The sequence below is a fragment of the Macrosteles quadrilineatus genome, unplaced genomic scaffold, assembly GCF_028750875.1.
Source record: "Macrosteles quadrilineatus isolate MER2022 unplaced genomic scaffold, UCM_ALF_1.0 Scaffold_219__1_contigs__length_164744, whole genome shotgun sequence".
Lineage (NCBI taxonomy): Eukaryota > Metazoa > Arthropoda > Insecta > Hemiptera > Cicadellidae > Macrosteles > Macrosteles quadrilineatus.
The window spans coordinates 36,318-62,293 of NW_026542812.1; the positions used below are offsets into that span (position 1 = coordinate 36,318).

General features: G+C 35.2%; 1 protein-coding gene across 1 annotated transcript; it reads right to left on the reverse strand.

The window, feature by feature from the left end:
- Positions 1-1,530: 1,530 nt before the first annotated feature.
- LOC128982368 (mutS protein homolog 5-like) lies at positions 1,531-18,866 on the reverse strand. The gene is made up of 17 exons (XM_054401326.1): positions 18,701-18,866; positions 18,150-18,265; positions 17,146-17,258; positions 16,212-16,376; positions 15,612-15,750; positions 14,908-14,970; positions 13,416-13,487; positions 11,439-11,568; positions 9,986-10,176; positions 8,934-8,979; positions 7,375-7,513; positions 6,848-7,064; positions 5,064-5,213; positions 4,403-4,615; positions 3,699-3,836; positions 2,594-2,667; positions 1,531-1,624 (listed from the first exon to the last, which is right to left on the reverse strand). Exons 1-17 carry the CDS (start codon positions 18,864-18,866, stop codon positions 1,531-1,533), a joined length of 2,226 nt encoding a protein of 741 aa, XP_054257301.1.
- Between the last annotated feature and the right edge of the window lie 7,110 nt (positions 18,867-25,976).

Here is a 25,976-nt window from a genome sequence, read left to right on the forward strand (position 1 = left end):
ACTATTAACAGCCAGGTATTAAAATATGGTTTAGCCTAATACTGTATACATATGTTTGCCATAATGTGGATGATACTCAATACTCTATAATAGTGGCAATTTAAACTACTGCATATGCATACAATTGGTTTAACTTCCCATAGTTTTTTTTTTTTTTTTTAATCTTCTGCAAACTTTACTTCAGTGTAGCTGAATTTTCAAAAAGAACTCCGCTGGTAAAGACAAATGAAATGAAAAAAGTACTGCTCATCAATCCGAATTTTGACTCGCCAAAACTTTGTGATTATGAACTGTGATCTGGCTGTTAGAATCCCACCTAAAGATATATTTCCACCAATTGAGAAAATAATAGTGATTCTCTGTGATGAGGATTCTTTCGGCACAATTTTGAGTAAAAATCACAATCAGGATTGCTTCAGTTACCATCTGAGATTTATCTTTGCTTTTTTGATGGGGGCAGAAGCTCTAGAACTCAACTATCAAGTCTGAGTGAATTTTACGTTTTACATATTTACCCAATTATTTCTAATATAGTATCCTCCAACAAGCTTCATTTTAACCGTCAAACCCTACATTAAAGTGTCACTGGAAATTAGTACATTGCATTTATGTAGTTATAATTTTTAATTTTTTACATTAGCTTGTATTTGTAACAAAACTATATGATCTTTTATGTTTGAATGAGTATCCTATTTTTGATAATCAGTAACTATGCCACTTTGTAAAAATGCATGTAGTAGCCTATTCATGTTTTAATGTGTACATTTTCAATTGTTGCTGTCTGTTCATGCTTTACTGAAAATCAGAATTCAGAATGTTAAATAGTTTAAAACGGTTTTAAATCCTAAAGACTCCTGATTGAAAACCTAGTTGTAAAACTGTTTCTTGATCAGTCAAGAACCCTTTTGCATGTGAAACACAATGTAAGAAAATTTTATTGTAAAATTTATTGTACTATAACTGTGTGCAGCAAGTAAATGAGAAAAATATTTTAACAATTATTGATGGCAAACGCTTCATTTAAGAACAAATTGCATATTTTATAGCTTATAGACTAGATGGATCACAATCTTATTTACATTTTTATTGTACATTGTTTTATGTAATAAAATGTTTGAATCATTATGCTATTTATATTTAACCAATTGTCTGCAACACGCACATTCCTATCACCTCAGTGCATTAGACATACCTCTTGACAAACAACTTGACATTGGAGAACTCATACTATACAAATTAAATTATTCTTAAAGAAATTAAATCACTGTCAGACATTTTGTTCTTAAAGTAATTAGTTTTCCGAGAGTCTAGCTTTGAACTTGATGCACTCGTTAAAAATATAGATTATAAAAAAAAGACACTCCGTAAAAAATTAGATGGATTCTGAACAGAGTACTTTAAATTCAGACAAAACCACTAAATCAATACACTGCTGAATCATACACACCAAATGTGTAAAATTACAAAGAAAAAAATCACTTTAAAGATAAGTCATCTCATATAGGAGGTCTGGTTTCTTTATTGGTGTGTTTAAAGGCGAAGACCGACCAGTTCTTTCTTCAGTTCACTCAGTTTCTCCTCAGTTAACACTGCCTTACTGAAGTCTTTCAGGAACTGACTCCTCCTGAAAAAAATGTTTGGTGATAGTAATTGGGGGATTAATGCCTTGCCGAGCCTATTTGCAATATTTGGTACAATGGAGTTAGGTGAAGAGGACAATGAATAGTACAGTCTATCAAGGTAGGCTGAGGTATAAATCAATAGATTGTTGACAAAACCAAGTTTACATCAATGGTCAAGTCGAGTTAATATCACCTGCTCTAAGATGGTTTCTCAAAAGATCACAAAGTAGTTCAGAATTATGTACCAGGTGTCCCATAATAGTCCCCCCTGGTTAGCTTTTGAATGGCAGCATAAATTCAAACGAGCTTTGATAGACGTTAGGTACTAGGGTAAGTGAAATCAAGAAATGCTACGGACAAGCCTTTTATGAGGCTTATGTAGCTTAGTGTTATAATGCCCTTTTGTCATTGTGTTGTTATTGAATAAATAAATTGAATTGAATTGATGTAATGTACTTTTTGGTGGTATTTTGAAATTCACTCCCCGTCCCCAAATAGTATAACTTAAAAGCACTTAAGTGCTGGGGGTAACTTAAAATTTTCAATTGGCAACCCTTATAAAGTAGCACGTCATTTAAAAAAGAAAATTAATGCCACAAATCTGACTTTGATATATGACAAAATTTCAAAAAATGATGGCAAGAAATTTTATACATTAATTTATCTGAAACTTGACATTCCATCACTTTTATTTTTTCATGGCTGTGATGATGTCACACACTATTATGGGACATCCGGTATACGCCATTCTGGATTATCTTAAAAAATTTCCTACACATTTTTTAATCGTTAATATTAATCCATTTTACCCCTCATTGCAACAAGTATGAAACTTAATATTAAATCTCTTATTATTATTTACTTTACCATAAAATTATATTTTGATAACGGAGTTTAATATCCACCTGTCACAATATACAAATTAAGTTATATATATAAACATATATATATGAAACATTGGGAAATCATACTTAGCTGCCATTCGAGTAAGTCTGTTGTCACTGTCTGCGGTAAAACTACCAGAGTTCTTCAGAGTATGCAGAATCTGTTAGAAAAAAAAAACTATACTATTTTGATGATGTTTGAAAATAAAATCCATACATATCATACTTCATTGCCATGTCCATGTGAGCTTCAAGAACCTTACATGAGGAAAAGTACCTGCCTAATAGTGTCAAGGTGATTTAACATTAAATGATTAGATTTAACTCACTGTTTATCACATGACAAAAAAACGACTTTATTAATTTATAGACAAAATATTAACCCAAAATCAGAAAAGAATATCAATTATTCAGCTCCAATCTCTCTACTACATTTCCAACCCTCCTTAAGATGGATTACTAATTAACTTACTGCTGCTAAACAAGTGCACTGGAGTTCTGCTGAGAAAAAACCCGCTAATAAGAACCACCTGTTGGAGCAAAAGGTTACCGTACGAACCACCTGTTGGAGCAAAAGGTTACCGTACGAACCACCTGTTGGAGATAAAGGTTACTGAACAAAACACCTGGAATCGTGCATTAATTTTTATGACTGGGAAAAATCTGTGAATTTTGTATGGAACAGGGAAATTTTAATGACTATATGTCCAAGCACCTATGACAGGGTTTTGCTGGTTCTCTTATCAGATTGTCACTTTGTAGTAAGAAGAACAAGTGTTGCCGTGATCACAATAGATTTACGTGGATATTAGGAAGATTGGGGAAGATGATCACAGTGTGTGCAGAAATTGTTACGATCTTGTCATGATTGTATGAGAAAATCATATTGTTTTTGTAATTAGTGTTGTATTTCTGTGATAAGAATATATCATTGTGATTATTTTAAACAATTTCCGGCCAATCCAAACAATTTGGTACCAAATTAGTTCAGATTGGCGGCAACCACCACACTATTTATCTCTGAATAGTTCACTTCACACTATGGCTAAAAGAATATTTTCTGGCTCCAGAGCACGTTTAGTTGATACATTTTTGTTTTCCTATTTATACCAATTCAATCAACACAATGACATTGTGCTAGAGTGGTTGAAAATAATGGTGAAACTATTTTCACTCTGCCATTTGTTTTCACCTGAGCAGCTCTGTCGGCCCATGGACGTGTCAGTACGTGATTCTGCGCCACTCTCAGTGCAAAGCTCTCCCCCACCACCCCATCGCGCAGTCTGTACAGGAACACCAGCTCTCCTTTGTCCAACATGTGCTCTAGATGCTGCAACAAAGAGGGGAAAATACAAACTACAGTGAACCCTCACCAGTCCGGCCCAATAATGTGGTAACTAATTAGTGCTGGGTTAGTGAAAGTGCCCAATTACTACATTGCAATCCGGAAATGGGGAAAATGTAATTTGAAGTGTACAGCCATATTCATAATATAGTACCAATCTAAAATTCTAGAGACTTCTTATATTTTCAACTACGCAATTACACACAGACACTTTCTGATATCATAAGAATAAAGTCTTGGCATTAATTTATGATTTGGTGCTCGACCACTCAGATTTTAGGCTAGACTTTTGATTCTACTCACATCTAATCGTGGGAATATAACTAGTTAAAAAATTAATTTAATTCTTCAAAGCTGCCACTTTTTAGAGTTTCAGTCTCCAAATTACCTCCGTGCAAAGAGTAAAATAAAATATTTTTTTTCTACAAGGACTTATTCTACCTTACAGACTTTATATTAGTCTGAATACAGTTTTGCCGTTCATTATACTGGTCTGATAGTAAGGAAACAACTATTTACTACTTTCAAAAAAGGTAACCATTTAACCTTACCTGAAGCTTGATGTTATCTGATGGGGGAAGCAGATTAGCCAGAGAGTGAAAATGTGTTGACACAAAGAGGTGGGGACATTCGTGGTTCTTAGCTACAAAATATTCCAAACAGGCCGCGAGTAGCCCTAGGCCGTTGACCTCCGGAGTGCCCTTCCCAAACTCATCGATAATGACCAGTGAGTTGGACGTAAAGTTCCTGATAGCAATTGACATCTGAAAAAAATGTTTGTAAGGTAATAATGGATTAATAATATGTATTTTGAGTGATCTGTTAAAAATTTATGTTTTTTGTCAAATACATTTTAAGACGGCAAAATATGCCTCCCACTAGAAGTGTGCAAGCCTGAGATTTTCGATTGAACCAAGTGTATCTATCACAAACGTCATTTTCAAAATACAATTCAATGTTATAATGTAGGGTGAAAAAGGTGAAATATTTTCTTAAGTACATAAGTTTGAAACAAGGAACAACGTTTAATGTTACCTCATTTTATTTTCCTCCAAAGTAAATGTTTTCTAAAACTCAATGTGGCCATAAGCTTAGATTAGATATTTGAGAAATGAATAGATTTACTCATTCTTAAAATTTGAAATCAATGCATTAACATTAAACAACCTCACACTTTGTGTGTTTCACATGTGTTTTGTTGTGTTGGTATACCTGTCTGAGATCCACCATGAAGGATGACAGTTGTGAGTCTACAGCGTCTACAGGGTGTATCCTAGAGTGGATCTGGTCCACAACACCTACAGTAGCACTCTCAGCTGGTACATAGCTTCCCACCTGTGCCAAGTAGACAATCTGGGCAACCTGTATACAAAAACCTTGGTCAATAACGCAAACAAAATGTACGCATCTATTTATTAGCGGTATTTAACACGTTGGCTACTGCAATAGCAGTGGCGGCTATAAGAGCCCGCGGGCCCCCCCGCAAGTTCGTTCACCGGGCCCCCTCCCAATAATCTTAAAAAATATTATATCACATGTTTTACCGCCTAAACTTGCACTTTAGCTTGGTACGGCGTCTCCCTAGGCGTCATCATCCTCTTCCATGATCGCGGAAAAATGACCTATGACATTATCAGATAACAACATTATCGTCTCCCGCGTTCACGGCCCAATCCTTAATAACTCCCGCCCCACGACCCGTGGTGACGGGGAAATAATTTTTTCCGCAATTGCGGCAAAATCCTTAATATATCTCACTCGCAGAAAAACGTCAATAACGTCTTCCGCAATCCGGCAAAAGATTGAACGTCTCCTGCGGCCGCGGAGACATCGTCATCGTCACCCGCGGGGAAATGTTCTCGTCGATATCCGCAATCGAGGCAAAAACGTAGGCCTAATCTTTCAATTTCATGAGCGTGATCCTCGCGGACATAAAAGCTTTAATTTTAACTGGGCATTATTGTACTGAGAAAATCGGCTTGAGCTTGATTTTCTGACTTTGTGCTTGATCTCTCAAGCTTATATACAGGCTCTGCTCGAATGCTCGGCTCGAAAATCAACATTATATAAAAATCAACAGTTTCCAAAGCAAACCGATTTTGAACCGCTCTGATTTGGCCCGAGGCCTATAAGTAAGTAAATTTTTTTACCTGACTCGAAGTAAACAAATCTAAAGTGCAAAGTAAACAAATCTAAAGTGCAGCCTCCTAATAGTAAGAAATGAAGTGAAATGAAAATCCTTCTTTAGCGTCAATAAAAGAATGGAATTATTTATTAGCTAGTGCATCAGGCACCTAGGTTAATTATCCGATTTGATCGTAAAAAATTGTCAAGTTCATTAAGTTAAATCAGCATTGAGGGCCCTCTCTGGTGTGCCCCACCCTAGGAGGATTAACATTAATGTTTTATCCTCCTAGACCAGGGAAACACTGGTTCTAAATACGGCCCTATTATAAATAGCGCCTTCACGCAGTCCATGAGGACTGTTGATGCAACCTGCAACCTGCATGACTAATGACAATTCTTTTACTTAGGTTGGTAGAGAGTTTATATCGATCGGCCAAATAATAGTGTCAGTTAAGCTGTTTCTACTACTTGTCCTAGTGCTCTTACTAAATTTTCGGCATGAAAAAACTTATGGTCATTTTCATCTAAATATTGTTATGATAGGGGGCCCGTGTGGCTGAGCCTGTCACACAATTGTGGGCCAGTGTCCCGGTAAAATTTCCCGAAAAATCCCAGTCAGGGCTCACGGGCCTCCATAGCTCGCGGGGCCCCCGCGTACCTTGTTACTGACCAAGATCAGCTACGTCCTAGCCAGGACCATTTATAACACCAATGATCAAGGGTAGCTGGGTAAAGTTTCAAACCATTATACAAACTAATGACAATTCTCAGGATTGAACCAGCCAACCTTTGATCACAAAGTAAGCACTATGCCCACTCAGCTACCCAACTTTAAAACAATTTTGATGGTGATTACTAATTACCGGTACCTGTTTTAGATAGACAGTTTTGCCGCTGGCGTTAGGACCGTTGAGTATCTTGGCGAGCCCGTCCTCCACGCTAGAGTGTGTGTCGTTAGGTACGAACATCTCCACACACAGCTCCTGTAGAATGTTTCGCCCTCTCTTGATGTGTATCTGCTTGTCCAAGGTCATCTGAGGCTCGACCAGGTTAAAGTCTCGGGCAGCTCTCGCCAGCGCCAACAGACTATATTCATTTGAAATTTATAGGCAGTCAATATGGTGACTATGAGATTTGCTGAAATGATCTTTATAAATAAAACATTGAATCAAATCTTGGATTGCTTTGACGGGTTTTCAAAAATTATTTGTGACCTAGCAGTGTGTTTTCTTAGTTGATTCTACAGACCAATCAAATTTGTTGATTGATTTTCACTTCGCTTAAACTAACCTTTTCAAAACAATAAAAGCTTTTTAGCTGCCTAAAATAGCTTCTTAGCCTAAATTTTATGTTGACCAAATAATAAAGCCGAGTTTGCTGTTATCACTCTATGTACCAATCGAGTTCAGCGATGAGCGCAGTCAGTTTCACCAAGGGTCCCACGTTGCGCTGGATGTATTGCACCAGCTTCAAAATTATCTTCGACTCTATCTCCATCCCTTGCATCAGCCAGTCTCCTAACATGTTGTCAAGCTCTGGAAAATAAAACAGGAAACAATTAAATGAAAAGCGTAAATTGTTTCTCATAAATATTTACAAAACATAACATATTTTTAATGTTTGAAGCTTAAAGAAACAGAATTAACTTCTGAAAATGGATCATAATTTACTTAAATGAGAAAGAGAGAGAGAGAGATTCTACAAGCGGAGTGTGTTTGCACCATGAATGTAGGCGTGATGTCATGATACGACTCGCGACGGTCACAATAGCTAGATGCGCACGCACCCCCAAATTCGCCGGGAGACAAGCGCAAGAAGGAGTCAGTCAGTAGTGTGTGGTAGCAACCTGCGGTGGACATCTTCAATCGGATAAATAGCCTTAGCATGAGTAGATAAAATATTAGGGGTTGGAGAAGGGTGTAGACTAGGGCAATGAGATAGTATTTGATTATGTAGATGTAGAATATTAAGTTTACAAAGCCTCTCGTGGTCCATTTTCCAGTAAATTTTTATTTAAGAGTAATTAATATTAGAATTTTCACTAGCTACTTGTAGATGAAATCAGATTAGTCCACTTATATCTCTGTTCACTATTAATTTATTTGATGTATTAAAGGAACATAAAAGCTGGCTGTGATATGCAGCTGAGGTATTATTTTGCACTTTGACGAGGTTGTTAGGCTCACTTGAATATGGTTCGAGCAGCAACAGGAAATGTGAGTGATTTAGAGGTGATTGGTGGAAGATATATTGGGCCAAGTTATCTTAATTAACATTCATTCACCCGCATTTCGCCACACACAAAGAGAAAAGTCTACAAAAGCAATAAATGTGTATGTGTAGAATGAGTAATTTGTGTTAAGATAATCAAGAATTTATTATGCTTGCAACTGTATAATTAACTGTGAAAAATGTAATGTGTAGTCAAAATAAAGAGAAAAGATTGTGATTGTGGTGGAAATGATGATGATAGTGGGTACAAAGTGGTGTTTTTATAGTCAAAGTACCTATGGTAGTGATACTAGAAATTAGTATTTCACCATCCTAGGGCACTTGAACCTAGCCTGGAACTATTTCACACATTATTCCAGGCTGGGCCTAAAGGGTTGTAGCATTGTCAAACAGCTAAAATCCATTTGTGATTGGCAGGTTTTGAACCTGAGACCTCGGGGACTGAAGTCGCTCCCATGTAGTAGCATACAGTGTCTACCATCATGAGAACAGCCTTAGTGTCCTCTAACCCCAACCCTACAACCAGTTTAATTTTTTTTTAACCGACAGATAGGGTAAAATGTAACCCTGTGTGTAATGTATGTAAAATGTAGGGTGTTTCTTAAAACCTACAACCACATTTTCTTTCAATGGTGAAAGTTATGGTTGGGCTTTGGCATTTATCATAGCAACAGAACAAAGATGAAATAGTTATTGCACAATAACCAAACAAGTTTATCTTACCATGACATCTTGAACTCTTGTAGTGGGCTGAGTCTTCATTAATAAACTGAAAAGTGAGAGCAAATTAAATTCCATATAATATACTGTTGATAAATAGTAGTTTACGCAACGATTGCGTGATGATAGTGTTAACAACACGAGTAGAAATTTAAGGTACGAGTCTTAAAAAGACAAGTGCCTTAAAAACTTCTACGAGTGTTGTTAAGACTACGTGAGTTGACTTCTTTACCTACGACTGTTGTTCAAATGACTGTACTAACAATAACTATAGGCTACTCATAACTTCTATGAGAGGTTATGTTTACGTTTATAACCTCTCATTGCCACTGACAGTGACAACCACCACTCACCCCAGTGTGTGTTTTTGAGTTGTTGGTGGTTGGTGAGTGAACGACTCATTCTACCAACCACTAATTGCACCGATCATATACAATTAAATTGGTAAACAGCTGATTAGTTGAAGTTCTAAGCATTACGATTTTACTTCTTTTCTCTCAATCTTTGAACCTCATTGATTTGTTGATCGTGTTGTAAAAAAATGCTGTTAAGTGAATCTTGTCAATTCTAAGAACTGAACTGAAACGGCTAGTTTAAAAACAGTTTTCAAATCCTGATGAGGGGTGCTTTGATAGGAGTTTATTCATCCTATCAAAATCAACTGAGCCATCCATTCTTGATTGTAGGTGGAACTTTGCTACAGACAAGTTTATTTCTTATGAGTCGCACATCAAGCCATGACTTGAGTCGGAATTTAAACTCCTCAATCTACAGTCCTGACTCCTTAACAGGAGGACCATGTCGTAGACCACTCGGTTATTAATACTTTCGCTACAAGACGTTACACTGATGATCTCTTGCCACCTGGTAGTGAATGTGTCAGCCTGATCTACCTCATTACTGGCCAATCCTAAACCCTCTTGTAGTTCTACGTAGGTCCTGGATCTAAATTAAGGTATTGTTACGTTTCTCAGTATATTGGCGTTTTGGCCATGAAGGGTTAAAACAGCAAAAAGCCATCAACATTGAATTTTAAAGTAAGAACTATTATTTACCTGAAAATGCATGTCAGGCAGTTCCAAGTCTTCATTTGTAAGGTCCGGACGCCAGAGCGGAACAGCCAGGAAAAATCCGGACTCTGGGATATAGCTGAGGGAGCAAGACTCTACATACTCTGGCAAATCTTGCAGTTCTACCTCTGCCAGCTGGTCCATCAGAGTACACAAGCGAGATCGGTTTTCTGTTACTTGAAAATAAAAACTCACATGCATGAGACATTTGAGGTTCTCATAACAAATTGCTAAAAACATAGTGCTAGGCCTACTTGCTATGCAAACTATTATTTTTTTAAGGAAGTTGGCAGAGTCTTTGGGGGCGACCTTGCATATGCCCGTCCACATAGACTACGGATCTGTGCGTGGAACAAGTCCAACAAAGCAAGAGGTGTGTGTTGGTACAGTACAAGGGTGAAGTGTACTGATAAAAAGTCGTGGCAGATACTAGGATCCAAACCCAAGACATCATTGTCTTGGGTCCGAAGTCTGTGGTGCTAGTGACTGAGCCACCGAATCACCAGTTATTTGTAATTGTCATTCTGTAATGCAAGACACCCAAAACTGTGAGGTTGAAATCACATCTGAAGCAAACATAGAATATAAAGCATAATCAAAAACTATAATCACAGAATACAGATCTAACCCTAAAGTCTAACTGAGCAAAAAAAAAAAAACGTCGTATTGCTGCTAGTGTTTACTCCAGAATCTAAGAACACTGCTGCTGTGATTTTTAAAAAGCATTATACCACCCGCACGTTAAAATACTACGACAGCAGCACTCCTAAACTCTGGCGTAAACTTCAGCAGATTAAAACGCAACTTTTTTTAAGGCTCAATGAGAGTTCTAGGTTAGGTCCTAATTCCATTACTTAATTGAAATTCTGTGGCTAGGAAAAGAATAAATGTAGAATTGGCACATAACGTAAAATGTTTATAAAAAGATAAATGAAAATTTCAATCCTTAGGTGGGAAACGGGTTAGCAAGGTCAATCACCCAGAATATGATTTTCTGCTTATCAACTGTATAAATAGATGTCTCTAACAAATTATTAACATCCGAGATCCAGTCGGAGATAAAGAGTTATGGAGTAGATCCGAAATCGACGGTGTTGAAATCATAAAAGAAGAAAATACAGATGGATAGGCAACACCTTAAGAAAATTTGAACAAACTGCAAACTCTGGATTGGAACCGGTAAGAAAGCAGGAAAATTGGAAGGACAAAAAACGGCTTGCAGAAAATCACTTGAAAAAGAACAAGAAGAAGGCAGTAGCTGGAGATAAATAAAGCAGACGGTCCAGAATCCTGTGCAGTGGAGAGCATTTGTTCTAGCTTACCTATAGATTCCTTCAACTTGTTCAATGGTATAATATAAGTACATGATCACACTTACCCCAATCTTATTTAACAACGATACAAGGCTTAAATTCACATTTAAAGACCAAATACTTACGTTTGTCCAAATCATCAGAGATCCCTTCTTTTACGACTATCCTGCCCTGAACGACAGACTTTTCAAAGTCCATTACTCTGTTAATACAGTGAGACATCAGGTATATTGAGTCACACAGACAGTCTGCTATCTGTAAACATATATCAACAATTATAAAGTTGAATAGTTTGGAAAATAAGTTATATATACAGTCTGTCCCAAAAGTCCCGGACCGGTTTAATATTTTCTAAACGACAACAGATAAATCAATAAGGTTTGGTACATAAACACCACACCTAAAAACCTACTTTTTTTAAGGAAATGTAAATTTTCTGTCACATCATGGGGACGTCCCGCAAGGAGTCAGAAGGAAATCTTAAATAGAAGCATAGGTTGAAATGCAAATTAAAGGTCTTTACTAGCAGAAGATAATGCCACAAATTTGAATTCAAACGGACAACCGAGTCAAGAATGACAGTGGTTCAAAGATTCATTTAATTTGTATTACTAATATACGCTTCTTCCTCAGGGGCGCAGCCCTAGGAATCGGAAGAAAATTTTTAACCTAAGCATAGGTCGATATCAAATTAAAGGTCTTCACTAGTAGATTACAATTCCGTAAATTCAACCTCAAAAGAAAGCCTCAGTAAAAAATGGCAGTCGTTCAAAGATTCAAAATGGCAGATTCAAGAAATCTTTGAACGGCTGCCAAATTTTAATCAGTTATCCGTTTGAGTTCAAATTTGTGGCATTATATTCTGCTAGTAAAGGTCTTTAATTTTATGTACATCCAAACCTATGCTTCTATTTAAGATTTTCTTCTGACTCCTTACGGGACGTCCCCATGATGTGGCAGAAAATTTATATTTCCTTAAAAAGGTAGATTTTTAGGTGTGGTGTTGATGTACCAAATCTTATTGAATTATCTGTTGACGTTTAGAATATATTAAACCGGTCCGGGACTTTTAGGACAGTCTGTATATCTTTTTTTGGAGCAAGATTAAAACTCTTTTGTGGTATTAAAAATTTAGTAGAAAATCTGGGTACTAATTACATCTCTAAGTGGGCGCTAATTATATCAATTTTTTCAACAATTGAGTGGGGAGTAAAAAATGGGAATAAAATATAAGTTAACAATCAAAGGTATAGTATGGTAAATAGTAAATTTATATTTAATTCAAAATAAAAATTTTGGTGTGATTGGAAATGCAAATAAACACTGAGGACATCAAAATGAAGAATTTAATCGGTCCGAAGTCCAGGTCTTACCATGAGACCTAATTCTTTTTCCCTAAAACAGTAATCCTTATTTCCTTACATAAGAATTTTGCTAATAAATATTTGTATATTTCCGTGGCAAGCAGACTAAACTAATTCTTCAGTTTGTAAAAACAATGATGGAGGTGGAGTGAAGCAAACTCGCTTACCACCTCATCCACTCTCTCTCAGCTGGTTGTGGTAAAGAGCAGATTTTCTGGTGCTCATTACGCAGTTTAAACAAATAATGTGAGACAAGACATTACAGAAATAGAAAATCAATCGAGACCTGTTTGCTCGACAAGATCACAGAAAACATACTACTATAACCCAGAATTCCAACCGCATAGTAAAAAAGCGTTAAGTACTTTGAGAGAGCTTTGCCTGTCAATTCGTAGGCAAAGCTCTCTCCAAGTACTCAACGCTTTTTATTATGCGGTTGGCATTCTGGGTTATAGTAGTATGTTTTCTGTGACAAGATAGTTAAATGCTTACCGATTTGTGAATTTGAATATAAATTAATATGGGAAAAATAGACCTACTGTTAACAAACTAATTTTTTCCTAGTTTGAAATAAAAATTGCAATAAATATCACAGCATTGCGTTGGGTATTTTCTACTTACACACACGAATACCTCAAAGTGAAGACCTCACAAATTTTTTCTTATAATTCAAAAATATTTGAGTGATGAAAAAAACAAGTAAAATTAAATCAAAATAATGTTTATTTTATTTGTCACCTCTCTGAAGAATATGATGTCAGTAGAGTTCGCTTTGCACACTTCCCCAACTAGTACAGCGTTATAAATTGTCTGAAAAAAGAGGAATGAATTAAGATTCTATAAGGCATGCCTTACTTGTTTTATGAACTGAACCAGGAAAAAAATATTAGTGATATACAAAAAATCAACAAAATATTTACAAATTATTCTGACTAGTATTATCAAAATTATCTATCTTAGATGTGTTTATTTAAACAACATCCTCTGCATTCAGAGACAAAAATGTAACTGACAGGTTAAGTTCACTCTATTAAAAATGTTTACACCACATGTACAATATTACAACCAACCACTGCCCTGCCCCTATTGTGGATCCATCCCTACCCATAATCCTCATCAATCAACATTTGGATCCATCAGGAAGACAGTACTCATTTAAACCTCCAGCGTGATAGTAGTCTGTATTACCCAGGGTCGTTGACTCTAAGGTCGTGGAGAAGACTGCATTTATGTACGTATGTATTATTTATAAAGTCAGGTAAAAAGTGTAAAAGATTATTTACAAATCACCTACATAGGCCTAATTAATTGTGACTTTTTTGGTGGAATTTAATCTTTATAGAAAGGGACCTTAGTTAACCATACAGCAAGTGAAATGTTTGAATCCTGGAGTTCAAAACCCCCCTGGCTGAAAATAAAGAAGACTATTCCTACTATAATACTTCAAGTTTAGTGAAATGAGGACTCAGCGTTTGCATCATGGGGCAAAATCTTACTACATGTATCCAATACTTTTATGAAACAGGTCATTATTGTATCATTTCAAGATTAGTTTGAAACCCATACAATACAGGGTGAATCAGACCATCCGTACACAACGGTTTGGCCCAACAAGCATTAAAAAACTAAATTTTTTAATTGAAAATCCACCATAAATAATTTTTATAGAGGGTTACAATTTTAAAATGTCACTTTAGGCACTTTTCTTTCAATGTTGGTATCATTAAAAGCACAAATATATGTCACAAAAGTAATTTAAAAATTAAAAGTACATCGGAAATCCAAGACAATATAAAAATGTTAGAAGTAGGGTGTTTTTTGCGATTTTCGAAAAACTCTTAAGAGTGTCTTGTATAAAATTTAATTCCACTATGAAAATCCCACACATGTGAAATTTTGACTAATGTGAAATTTGACTATGAAAATTCTTTCAAATCTTTGCTAGCTCGTACCGTTTTCAATCTATAGCAGTAAAAAAAACTGTTTTCCTCAAAAAAGGGGGATTTTTTGTGATTTGAAAATGTAAATTTGTGGACTTTCTGGGGGGTTTCAGACTAAGACAGACCTACACAAAAAATTTCAGATCACTAGCTATTCCAGAAGTGGGTAACATATGTATACCTGATCAGTGAGTCAGTCAGTAAGTTACACATCTGATTCACCCTTTAGCCTATATTTATTGATAGGTTTGTTTGTAAAGTACAGAGATTACTTGAGGAAAATCTCTTACATTGTAAAAAGTCTTCCACTGACTCACTGAAGCTTGAGCGTTGGTCATTCGTGTTAGGATTTTCTGAAAATAAAATAAAAGAGAAATAATTACAAAAGTAGTTACAAAAAAAATCTTACTTAATCTAATACATTATTGTTCGAGATTGATGTTGAAAACCACTTTTGATTCTAAAGATATTACCCTTCCCAAATGCTTCGCAATTAATTTGAAAAATAAAAGAAATTGATTTTGATGACGTGATTTATTTCAAAGAAAAGTTATAAGAAATAATTGGGTTATGTTTATTTACAGTATGCAATATACAAGGTCACAGATCTTCTGCAGAGCACCGGTAAGTAGTACCAAAAGTGTCCTGAATCAGCTATCAGCTGTTCTAACACCAACAAAAATGTCTACAGAATCGGCAGGAATGTCCACTTTCCATCCACAAAATCTACAAACATACTATGTTCATCTGCCATAAAATCACCTGCCATTCTTCGCAAAAACATAAATTGGATAAAACAATATAACTGTAGCCCAACCTGGAAGGGGTCTCGAGTAATGCACCTGGAGGGATAAAAAAATAGTTGTTCGAGTAATAAACAAATACATTATGCCCACAACAGTGTAATAAGACTGTGTTAAATGGTTTGGAGAATATAATAAGGGCAAAAATACATAGATTACTAAAGATGCAAATCCGTCCACCTTGTATTTACCATTACAGACTTGACATTAACTATAGAGTCTGCCAAGGACTTGACGGTCTGCTCGTTGATTGACCTCAAACAGAAAGCAATGACCTGTTGTCTCTTCTTAATCACATTGATATCTTTGGTTGGTTGAGACAGCATCACTCTGAAAATACAACAAAAATGAAACTTTGTAAAATATACAAGTTGATTTTGTATACTCTGAATATAGAACATTTTGGTGGCAAGATGGTGGCACTAGCCCTGCCCACTGCCACGCCTACTGGCCAAAACTTCCGATGATAATAATGATTCTTTTTTAGAAACTTCAAATAACTTGAACAATATTATTTTATTTTTTTCAAGTTTCTAGCCTGGAATAGTTTTTCCCATTAATTCAGGCTGGACCTAGAAGGGGTCGAAGCATTATCACTTGTATTTCACTTTTTTTTCTTTTTTTTTATATCCATTAATGAGATCTGAACATGGGACCTCAGGAACCAAAGTCCCGCAGTATACTTATATACTAGCTCGCTCCCCCACTGGCTTAGACAATAACAATGACCAGTTTACAAGCTCACAGCTTATTGTGTTACAAGTTATTGTATTTACAAGTTTACAGGTCACCTCATGTGTTTGGAGCCGACAGTGGAATAACAATGGTTGAGGAGGGAGAAGACGCAAAAGCCTTCGTTGGCTTTGGATGACCATTTGAACGAGGACGGATGCAGTCCCGGGGAGAAGATGTTGAGAGCATGCAGGGTCTCATTGTCAATCCAAACTACGTCCTTCCTGAAAATAAAAGAAGCAATGAGTGAGTACCTAGAATTCGGTTGCTACATTCCAGGTTTCAAGGTTCCAAAGATTTTTATTATAAAACATTCTCATTTTGTCAGTGAAAAGCTACTACAGTTGAATTGGTTGGCGCATTCCTGTTTATTATAGGGGATAGTCGTAAAACAACTGTTATTAAATCTATTTACTTACTTCTCCAATGACCTTTTACATAGATATGTTTTACGTCACCAGTTAACCTGCTTACTTAATCTTTTCCACCTTTTCTCATGCTCCAGGAGATCTTCTTCTCTATTTGTTTTAGTTTTTGTCCCCCTCATTGTCACATGATCAGTCCATCTTAAATATCAGTAGTTTTTTCCTTTGGCAATCAAATTGGTTTTTGAAACTGGTCAAAAGGCTATTTTACTATTATCCTTCTGTCTTTATTTTATTTTGTCATTAATTTTTTGTTCTCGAAATTAGGTTATTTTCTAATAGCATTAAAAATCTCCTCCGAACCTCAACTAGTTTTAATATGAGAAGTACACTTTGTCTGTACGAGTTTGACAACTGCCTGACAACAAAATTATCAAATACCTCAACATTAAATTGTTCAAAACTCTGACTATAATATCGAGAAGAGGTTGAAGTTTTGGCAATATTTTTTTTGCATTTGTTGAATTCATAATATAGCAATAAAGCATGAAGTTACAATAAAGAAGAATTCAGAGCTAACTAAAAACACTCATTACTGACTCGTACGTACAAATTTTAATCAACTTACATTGAAATATATGAAATCCTTAGAATGGGCATCTCTATTGAAGCAACTAGTCTGATTTTGGTCAGAGAACGCTGCAAGAAATACAAAAGCCCTCCAATTGCCGCCACAAGACCCTGTCAATAATAACACAGGGGGTTATAATAATAGATAATAGATTATAGGTTCAGGTTTAACTAAAGAAGAGTTGCAGGGAGAATAATCTAAAGTATAAAGTCTTACATCACTCATTTTTTAAATCCTAAAATATAAGATTTGAAATACAGTATGTCCTTTAATGTTGGTATTATAGTGGTAAAATTTCTAGCCATTAAATGTTGCAGAGTTTAAAAATAACACATTTAATATACTTTTTTGACTATGGGAAGAGTATAAGCCGAGAAAGAGTTTGTCTGCAGTGCGGAACTAGTACTCTTACAAAATTATCTAAATTACCCTAAATTCCCTTGGTGAGTAAGAGTAATGAAGAGAAGAGCACAAAGGCTCGAATGAAATATTCTTGAGATCGACACCAAACCTTTGCAAAAGATTAACCATATGATATGAGAATTCTTCAGCAGCGGTCTAATCTCTTCTTTGTATTAGTCAAGGCATATTGTTAAGTGGTATTTTATAATTTTAAAAATGTTACAATATTTTGTTATAAAACTTTTAATTATACCACGTTTACTTGTAATTAATTACAGACCTACTCTTTCAATTATATCATTGCTATGCCTAAACTGTTGCCAGACGTAGCCAACCCTTTATCCAATCCAAAAACGATTTTAAGGTTCTGTTAAACATTCGAGTAGCCATCTGTAGTAGATGTGAGCTTTTGTGAATCAGCCCAAATTATCTTTACATCAGTTTTGTTCTTGCCAGCATGATAATTTTTCCAAGATTACTACATTTTCCTTACAAAAAACATCACAGGAGATGAATTATGTTCCTGAATTTGTCTACTAAATATGCAAAACATACATTAAACTCGATAAAATCTACTAAACATATGTTCTCCACTTTACCTCCGAGCTTAGGTCTATCTGAGACATGATGTAGGTGTGTCTGTCCTCCTCTGAGACGTCTTCAAGTTCCATCGGAAGTTTCAACTCCAGCACACTCCTTTTACAGGTAGTGTAGCCTATGAAACATGTTACTGTTGTAAAGAAGACACAGCATTGTATCACAGCCTTTGGCAACGCTTGGGAAATCCAAGATTTGCAGCGCAAACAATTATAGAAGAAGAAAATACATTTTTCAAATTTATTTTGATACTACCTACACTTCTATCAAACATTTTACAAAAAAAAAACACTATTACTTTCCCTGTGGCAGAAAACCAAGTAGGTACTTGTTGAAATTAATATTTTTTAAATAGAGAATAAAACTGACATTTTCAAGGAAATATTTAAGTAAAAATCTAACCAGACAAATAGAAATTCGCTTAAAATTTTGATGAAAACAATACTTTTTCCATACCATGGTATTGGGGAAGAAAGTAAAAAATGCAATAGACTCTTAAAGATATTATTATACATTGGCATAATGTTTATGGCTTTGTTAAACTGTATCTTACGGAACTCCTTGGCAGGTATGAAGTGCAGTCTTTCAGAGTAGGTAGGAGGATCAACAGACGGCGTAACTGACAGATCCTGCCCAGTGATAAGGCCGTGGACCTTCAGTAGGAACGGCTGCGACAGTGACGAACTGGTCACGACGTGGCTGTATTTAAAATGATGCATTTTACAGAATGGTTTCAATGAACTTTTATCATAATTTTACACAACTATGATTTAGCTAAAAAAAATATGTTCACTACGATAATGTCAATAAGACTCATTTTACATTAGAATTTTGTAGCGAATATCAAAATATATTGTCACATTTAACTTTTCTTTTTAAACAATGTTTTTGATCGTTACCTTTTAAGTTCAACAATGGAATCAAGAATCAAGAGTCAAGAATAACCTATGTTTCTGTGGACCCATCACATGGATTTTCACTGAACCATTTTAGCTATACTGCTCACTTAATAATTAGTACGAGAGGTCGTCCAGTGGTCGAAACTCGACCAAAAATACGTAATGTACTCACTTATCTATTTTCACCCCACACTGTAAATAAAACATGTGATTTGAGTTTCTTCCATTTGTTTTGGTTTTCTGTTTATATTTCGTTGTTATTTTCGTTACCAGCATGGCAACGCATAAGATCCATGTTAATATTTTCAAATTTTTAAACTCATTTTTTGTGCTTATCTTTGAGCCTATTTAAATTTATAAAGGGTTTCTGCACACCTACAGAAAAATATCTTTCTAACGGTATGCGTAGATTTTCCCTGCGATGCACACGAGCTGAGAAAAAAGGTTTTAAAGAAACATGCTTGCCTATTAATATATAGATAGATTTGGCACTATTCCTTGTGAATCTATATACTTATTTAATACGCAAGCAGGATTTTTGTGACAATTACTCCTCCGAAACTACTGAACCGATTGACATGTTTTTGGTGTCATTGGAAAGAGCGTAACGTGAAGTTGTGCAGGAAACTTTCTTTTTAGGTAAATAATTAGAGAGTGAGGCCCTGGGGCCCTTTAAATTTTCGTATTTCTCCATAAGATTAACATGGAAAACAAACATTGTTTTGAAACTCCAGCTGTTGTCAGAAATTAAATATTACATTTGCTTTGATATTTAAATGTAAACAACCAGAACTGTCAAATGCCTGAAGAAGAACACATGTTGTTAATTGTAAACAGTCAATGTGTAAATTATCTATGTTTTATTAAAAATGTGTATAGTTTTGGATGTTGGTTTGTGTTTAATGATATAAGCTATTAATTATTGAATTTTTATTTTAAGGATTTGGCATATGAGTATGCCTATGATAAATAACTCCGTTTCAGGGTTCTGCCAGTATTTACCTAACTCTTTTCTGTAGAGTTTAAAGTAGCCTACACCCTACACCTACAAATTGGCTAAATAACTTAGGTATGGTACATTATAAAAGCTGGCAGCCTTTTTACGTTGACTTAAATTGTTAGCTTACCTTTTCCCGTCCATGGAATGGACAGTTTGATAGTTAAACATTAACCATTTAAACTGGAATATGACTGTTATGTAAAATGTGAGTATTTTTATCAGTTAATAATCTTTTGGTTGACTCTTTTAAAATCATCGGAAATTATGACTGTTATTAGTTTTCAAACAAGTAATTTGTTTATTTGTAGCTCCTCAACTCCTGTACTTATTTTAAATTGCTCGATTTCGAGCAACATGTACACTAGTATATATTTAATAGAGGATAAAAAAAAATATTTTGATTCAAAATTTCAAATTGATTTGTTCTAAAATAACACACTGCAATATTTTTAATAAATCTGACCAAAGTAGTTATTTCCTGTATAAAACTGCATGAAAAGAAACAACTGGTTCAAGAAACTAGTTTCAAGTTGAAGGAACAACTGACTGGAACAGTGGTTGTGCACAAGGAGTGAGTGAGAGGGAAATACTGAGTGATAAGGGGACTCTGGTGAATGACAATATGCTGGAACTTCCAGTTGGACTATGAACATTCATTGTTGACTTTGGCCCTTTAATATTTCAGCTTAAATTGAAGATTTTATCTCTATTGTTTTATTAATTTTATATTAACTTAACTTCCTATTTGTCACACTTTATTGTGATGGACATTTTTTGCTCAATTTGGTGGTGAACTGAGTAGCCACCTCATCCTTTAATATTATAACCAAAAGTAACTTTCTTTATAATTTAAAATTGGGTATCACAATATATTATATATTGTAGCTATATTGTTATTATATTGTTATGGCTTGATAGTTCGATGGTTTATGTATGTAAAAGTGTGACATAATCCACCCAACCTAATTATGGATGGAAAAAAAGAAACAAAATTCAAAATTGGTGACAGAGTTTTTGCCAAACTGAAAGGGCACTCTCATTGGCCAGCCATAGTAAAAGGTATTGACTGTAAATACAAAACCCCTCGATACAATGTTACTTTCTATGGAACAGGTGAGGAAGGATGTGCAAAAGAAATAGATGTATGTTTATACAGGGAGAATAAAACCAGATATGGGACTCCAAAGCTAAAAAATAAAGAACATTTCTTAGTAGCTATTAAGGAAATTGAACTAAGTCTGAACAAGAACAACTCTTTAATAAATAAAAGTAATTCCTCATCAGTTACTATAGTGAATCTGTCTAGCTCATGTGAGTCCATACACTCTGCCAAACAATCCTCCACAGAGAATAGTGATGAAATACTGGTACCGTGTGATGGCATTACACCTAGTGTAACTGAGACAACACCCGAGACAATTAATACACAAGCGGATGAAACTCCCATTTCACCAAAGGGTTTTAGCCTCAATAAATCAATCCTAAATTCCAATCCACAAGAAAATAAGCTGAATAAAAAGGACATTTCTCTGGCTTTATTGGAGTCCAAGTGGGTAACAGATGACACAGTTCAAATTGTTTTTGACATCTTCAACAACAATATTGCACACAAGGATGTACATTTCATCAGTCCAGTATTAACACTAGCTATTAAAACCCTTGATAATTTTGGGGAAATTCTTTTACCCCAAAATCTGGAAAATAAAAAGTTTGTCTTCATCCCTGTAAATGATTCTTCTAAGGTTCAGAGCATTGGGGGATCAGGGACACACTGGAGCCTTCTTCTGTGGGATAAGGATCAAGACAAATTTTATCATTTTGACTCACTAGAAAATCTTAACCACCTGCATGCTAAGTGTATATACGAAAGGCTGGCTACATTTTACAATGCCGACGCAAATAATTCCTTGGCTTATGTAAGGACAGCTCGACAAACCAACAGTGTAGATTGTGGAATACACATGCTCCTGACTGCTGAGTGCATATCTTCAAAAATTAATGCTGGGCTTTTTGCCTCCTCCAACTATAAACTGGAAACAGATTTATCAGTTCCAACATTTACAGAATCGGATATCTTGACAAAACGAGCACAGCTAGCACTTATAATCTACAATGACCAATATACAAGGATAAATAGAGATACATTAACACAGCTTCTATTAAAAAAGGAAATAAAGAGTAACTTGACCCAGCAAAACCCTAACGCAAACCATGTACCACCACTTATTGTAGCACCTAATCCTGAGAATGTCAACCTAAACAAACAAAAATGGACAAAAGAAAAAAGACAAAAAACATTTAAGTCTAAAGTTTTCATTAGATCCAGTCCCATTGTAACCGAGAACAAATTCGATACCTTGTCTCAAAATGTTCCTAGTCTATCAAAGGCAAATAATCAGTGTGTTAGCCTAAATAAAAAACCTCAGATAAAAAAACCTCAACATAACAAAGATAAAGTTGAAAAGGTGTTTACAAATAAAGTTAAAGTGACTGTGTATGGTGATAGCCAAAGTAGAAATGTAGGCTACAAACTTAACCAAATTAATCAGGATGAGATCACTGCTGTTGGAACAGTTATGCCGAATGCATGCATTAATCAAGTGGCAGAAACAGCGCGGCTTTCAAAGTCCAATGATGATGTAATTATCCTCATTGCAGGAACTAATGATGCACTGCGGAAAGATCTCTCTCCTATATACTCAGCCTTAGAAGAGAAAATCAAGAGTATTAGCCAAAATAAAACTCTCATTGTAACTACAGTACCACCAAGATTTGATGTAGGCAAGAAGCATGAAGTTCATGATGAAATTTGTCTTGCTAACAATTACATAAGAGAGCTAGTGGATAGAATTAATAAGGTACACCTGGTTGACTTGGATATTTTGAGCAGAAATCACTTCACCCGTAAAGGTCTTCACTTGAATAGCACAGGCAAGTACAAATTAGCGAAACAAATTTATTTCAAACTTAAACAGGTTTTTGGAAAAAAACAAAGAAAAATCACGCCCTCCCAGCACTACTGTGGACAGTACAGCCAGCAACTCAAATATAAGGATTATTGAGACACACATGTCTTCTGTCATTGAGCAGTTTCAAGAGGACAGATCTGTTGGATTTGCCCACAGCATTTCTGGCGACTTTAATGATGAGCGACGTATGACGGCAGGTGTAGCAGTTGTGTTTGCTAAGTACTTCAAGAAGCCTTCTGCTGACCAGTGCATCACAGACCACCTTACACTGCAGGAAAGTCAATCTGGAGCTCTTGTGTACAGTCTTGTTACTAAAGACAAGTATTATGGCAAGCCCACCCGTCAGGACTATGAAACCGCTTTTGAGCATCCAACACAAGACTTCAAAAAGAGAAACCTGAAACACCTAATATGCTCTCCCATTGGGTGTGTGAGAGACAATGTGCTTCCAAAAGACTTTATGTCCAATATAATTAAATTCCAAAAGCATACTCTAGCAAAAATTACTATAGTTTCTTACTTTCAAAAGTCTTTTAGAAAATTAAGAAATGGCTTGTCACACAGAGATTTTACAAGTGAACTTCATAAGCTAGTAAATGAATTGGCTCCTGCACAGACTTCAACTAACACCCTACTCAACACCACAAACGGCCCAGCTACCTCAACTAGAGCAAATATCACTTTACCAGCAGACAACTATTCCCCGGTTCCATCTTCCACAACTGCACGTGACCAGACAAGCGATACAGATACTTGCCACTCTTCGACACCCAAAGTGAGGGGTCACCACCTGGAGAGCTATGCTGCTGCACTTCAAGACTGCCTGCCTATATCGCCAGTGATAAGTGGTCAACAAAGTGAGAGTGAAAAGCAGAGCAAAGTGTGTTTTTTAGGCTAATGCAAGTTAATGTATGTTGTATTAGAAACAAAATTTTAGAGTTGGAAGATTTATGCATTGATAAGAATGTCAACTTAATGTGTATCTCTGAGCATTGGTTACAAGAAAATAATGTTAATGTTTTTATTCCTAAAAATTTTATTCCTGCAACTGTAGTCTGTAGAAAAGCCAGGAAAAATGGTGGTGTAGGAATTTATATTTCAAATTCAATTAAATATTCAGTTATTGATGTTACACAGTTTTACTCTGAGATGAATTTTGAATGTTGTTGTGTTAAATTACTCGATAACAATGTTACTATTTTAAGTATTTACAGATCTCCAAATGGTGATGTTGATATTTTCCTGACTGAATTTGAACATGCCTTGAAAAAAATACTAAAACATGATCAAAAACTTATTATTGCTGGTGATTTCAACATTGAAATGGGTGTTGGATGTGAAAATAATACAGTTTGCCTAAGATTTTTAAACCTTCTACGATCTTTTAATCTCTTTCCTTCAAATAATCAACCAACTCGCAATAACTCCTGTATAGATAACATAATTGTCAATTTTAATAGGAATCTGTTTGACATCACATTGGGAGATCACTGTTTTTCTGATCATGTACCACTTTTATTTAATGTGTATTCTGCTACCAACTCTCTCAGAAGTAAATACAACCTGGCAGTACATATATTAGATTACAAAAAAATGAAAATGTTGACTTATTTAAATATAATTTAGAAAAACAAAATTGGCAAATGATTGATGATTTTAAACAAAATAAAATTAATGTTCAGACGTTATTTGATGATTTTTTTAAGAAGTATGTTAATTTATGGCATTTTTGTTCTCCTTTGATTAAAGTAACTGATAAGGTTGCATGTAAAAAATCCAAAATTATTAATTGGTATACTCCTTCATTAGCAGAAACAAAAAGTAAAATGTTAACTCTGTACACAATTTATAAGAATATGCTTAAGCAAGGTTCAGAGCACTGTCAGGCTGCTTATAATGTTTATTTGCAACAAAAAAGATTATATCAAAGGGAACTTCTGCAAGCTAAAAAAATTGCTGTAGAGCAGTATATAAGCAATGCCTCAAATTCCTGCAAGGCTGCATGGAAAGTTATAAGCAGTGAGTTTTCTCCAACTCACAGTTCTGATGTCAATTTAGATCCGGATGAATTTAACAATTTCTTTATAGACTCAATAAATCAGTTAAGCAAAGGAACTAATCTCGGTCCCAATAATCCAGTAGAACTCTTGAGTAGTATTCCAAAAAACACAACAATGTTCACATGGTCAGAAATTTCCTCAACTGATGTAATACAAGTAGTATCTAAATTCTCCAACTCTAATTCAATGGATTATTATTGGCTGTCTAACACAATACTGAAACAAACCATCCATATAATAAGTGAGCCACTTGCTTTTATTTTTAACAAATGTATGTCAGAAGGATACTTTTCCTCATTGCTCAAAATATCTAAAGTGATTCCAGTTTTTAAAAAAGGAGATAAAAATTTACATCAAAATTACAGACCTATCTCTATTATTCCGATATTCTCTAAAATATTTGAATCTCTAATGTACAATCAACTTAGTTATTTTTTCAAGTCCCAACATTTATTTTCTGAATGCCAGCATGGTTTCCGTCCTGGTAAGTCTACCACCTCGGCAGTACTTAACTTAACAGATTTATCACTAAATGCATTTGAAAATAAGGAGTCGGTTTCGCTAGTTTTGTGTGATCTCAGTAAAGCTTTTGATAGTGTTCCTTTTGATGTATTACTACGTAAATTATCATATTATGGCATTGAAGATGGCACAATAAAAATTATTCAATCATATTTGTATGACAGAAAACAGTATGTATCAGTTAAAAATAATGTTCTGCTATGAAACCTGTAGAGACCGGTGTCCCTCAGGGTTCTGTTTTAGGCCCTTTCTTTTTCTTAGTATACATAAACGACTTGTCTCAAAATCTCAATATCCATTCAATAATTTATGCTGATGACACCACTTTACTAGCCAGTCACAAAAACTTAGAGTACCTGAAACAGGTCACTGCAGAAGC